At 44.2% G+C, this 2,252-nt stretch overlaps 1 protein-coding gene across 1 annotated transcript; it reads right to left on the reverse strand.

Annotated features, from left to right (window-relative positions):
• Positions 1–577: 577 nt before the first annotated feature.
• Positions 578–1,707, reverse strand: LOC103541027 (serum amyloid P-component-like). Its single transcript, XM_008507733.2, has 2 exons — positions 1,449–1,707; positions 578–1,332 (listed from the first exon to the last, which is right to left on the reverse strand). Exons 1-2 carry the CDS (start codon positions 1,510–1,512, stop codon positions 725–727), a joined length of 672 nt encoding a protein of 223 aa, XP_008505955.2. The 5' UTR covers positions 1,513–1,707; the 3' UTR covers positions 578–724.
• Positions 1,708–2,252: the final 545 nt, after the last annotated feature.

Genomic DNA, 2,252 nt, shown 5'->3' on the forward strand with positions numbered 1-2,252 from the left:
ATGAAGTGGGGATCTGGGTTTTAAACTGGGAAGTCATGTGAGCAATATTCTTGATGACTTCAGGACAGCTTTATGAAAATCAACCACTGTACAGTACCCCTGGGATTTTTGAGAAAAAAAGGCATGTTTCCCTTCACACAAAATGATTTCAGACTCGAATACATTTTTAGTTTTTATTCCCGCTGCTTGCAGTTTTTTCCCCCTTCTCATTACTTGTCGTCAGGTTCTCAACTACTGCTTACTCATCTCATTATAGTTGTCTCCCTGGCATAAACTCAGACCTCTTTTTGAATGATTTGTAGCCGGAAAACCAAATAGAAGGATTTGTGTTGCAATTCTACACACATTTTGAATTGTTAATGATTATGAGTAGCTTGTAAGTGTTGCTACTACCCTACTCATGGAGTGCTCTGGCTTGGTGATATATCTTTTTAGTTACCTAAAGGTTTCCCTCCCAATGCTTTGCAACTTGATTTTTCTGGATAATGAAACACCAATTTCCGAATAAGTAGATATAAGAGAAAATGTTCGGGACTATGACAAGCACTAAACAAATGCAGGTGGCATAATACAATATATATATGTATTTTTTTATTAGGCACACATGTAAACAGGAAATTAAAGAAAAAGAGCTACGGATATAGGATCTAGTATCCAGTTGCCTTTAGCAGATCTCTCGGATGTTGATTATTTCATTTTCAAGTGGTTTTGTTGGTTCAAGACCTCAGTGCCACACCAGGGGCTTGATGACAACATATCCTTCTACCTCATAGCTCAGAGCCCGCCAGTCCAGGATATTGGGATTGAGGGGGGAACCCTTATACACAGACAGAATCTCTTCTGGAGACAGCACAGAGTCCCACATGTACAAATCTCCAATCTCTCCCACAAAGGACTGGTTCTGATTGAACCCTCCTCCACAGGAATCCTGCTCCTGTCCCAGGACAATCTTGGGGTTAACTCCCACAGAATAACCCTGCTTCAGGCCCTTTTTCACCAGCGGCTTCCCATTGACCCAAAATTCAGCAATGCCCGAGGAAGACTCCCAGCTAGTGCAGATGTGCACAGGGCTGGGGAACTGCTCGATAGCTTTGGCAATAACTTTTGTGCCTCCAATGTGTAAAGCATACTGTCCGACTTTGTCTTTATAAATTAGTAGCTCATTATCCTTGGTCCGGATGTTGTAGGAGAAGAAGCTGTAGGCACGGGAGAGGTCACTATAGGCTCGAAAACACACAGTAAACTTCTGCAGCGGTTTCTCCAGCTTTGTGATCAAGTTCACATGGTCACTAGAGGATTCTCTAGGGAACACAAATACCTTCCCACTGAGGTCTGTGGGACAGAGAAAGAAATATGATGACCTTCATCATAAATGCAGGGGAAAAAAAATACCACATTCAACCTCTTTTGTCATCTCATGCTCCTTGACCATTCCCTGACCACCTTACATGTCTGAGCAAAGGCTTCTGGGAGACTGGTGAGGACAGAGACCCAAAGCAGCAGCTTGTTCATGTTCTTGTCCTGGGACTGTTATAGCAGCAGCAGTGTCAGGATGAGAGTACAGTTAGAACAGTGGTTGTCCACACAGCTTCTGAGATTCACACTCTTAGACCTGAGGCGATTCAGGGTATATATGCACCAATGGGTGAAGATAGGGATGGAGAGCACCAATAATATGTGAGCGATTTTCAAAGCCTGCTCTCTGGTGCCAACAGTCAGAGCTACTGACAGGGATGGAGGGGTGGGGCCCTGGACTGGGAAATCGATGGGAGTTGTTTATTAGATACAAGGGATTGCCAGAGTTCCTACCCCCTATGACGCAGATTCTGGTGCTGGGAAGAGAGTGGCTGTAGAGTTGCAGTATTATGGATGAGATGAGAGCTCAAGTTGGCCATGTCAGGAGGGCCTCATTCCTCTCTCCAGGACCCCTCTATCTGATGGCCCTGTGCTCTGCTGAGAGCTCCTGAGCCATGTGGAGGGTCCTCCTTGAGCTCGGGCCTCTTGTGGGCTGTGGGTGCAAGGTTTTTTCTTCCTTTTATAGTTTTGTGAAGTAGTCTTCTGTTTGTAGGACGTTCTGGGATTCTGCTTTCTGCAGAAGACTCTGAAAAGTCCCATTACCTTTGATTAATTCAGTATTAAGTAATATGTCTATGCCATTGCTAAGGGGAAGAAGAATTAGAGTATGCAAGTCTGTCTCCCTGAAGCTTAGTGTTTTTGACTACTGTTACTCAGCTGTTTTTCTTCTTTTGAGT

The sequence above is a fragment of the Equus przewalskii genome, unplaced genomic scaffold (assembly GCF_037783145.1).
Source record: "Equus przewalskii isolate Varuska unplaced genomic scaffold, EquPr2 ChrUn-6, whole genome shotgun sequence".
NCBI lineage: Eukaryota > Metazoa > Chordata > Mammalia > Perissodactyla > Equidae > Equus > Equus przewalskii.

Excerpts from the sequence above, each read along its gene's own strand:
- LOC103541027 (XM_008507733.2), bottom strand. The coding sequence starts at position 1,512 with ATGAACAAGCTGCTGCTTTGGGTCTCTGTCCTCACCAGTCTCCCAGAA. Across the intron at positions 1,333-1,448 it reads AGAAGCCTTTGCTCAGACAT|ACCTCAGTGGGAAGGTATTT; the intron begins GTAAGGTGGTCA and ends TCTGTCCCACAG.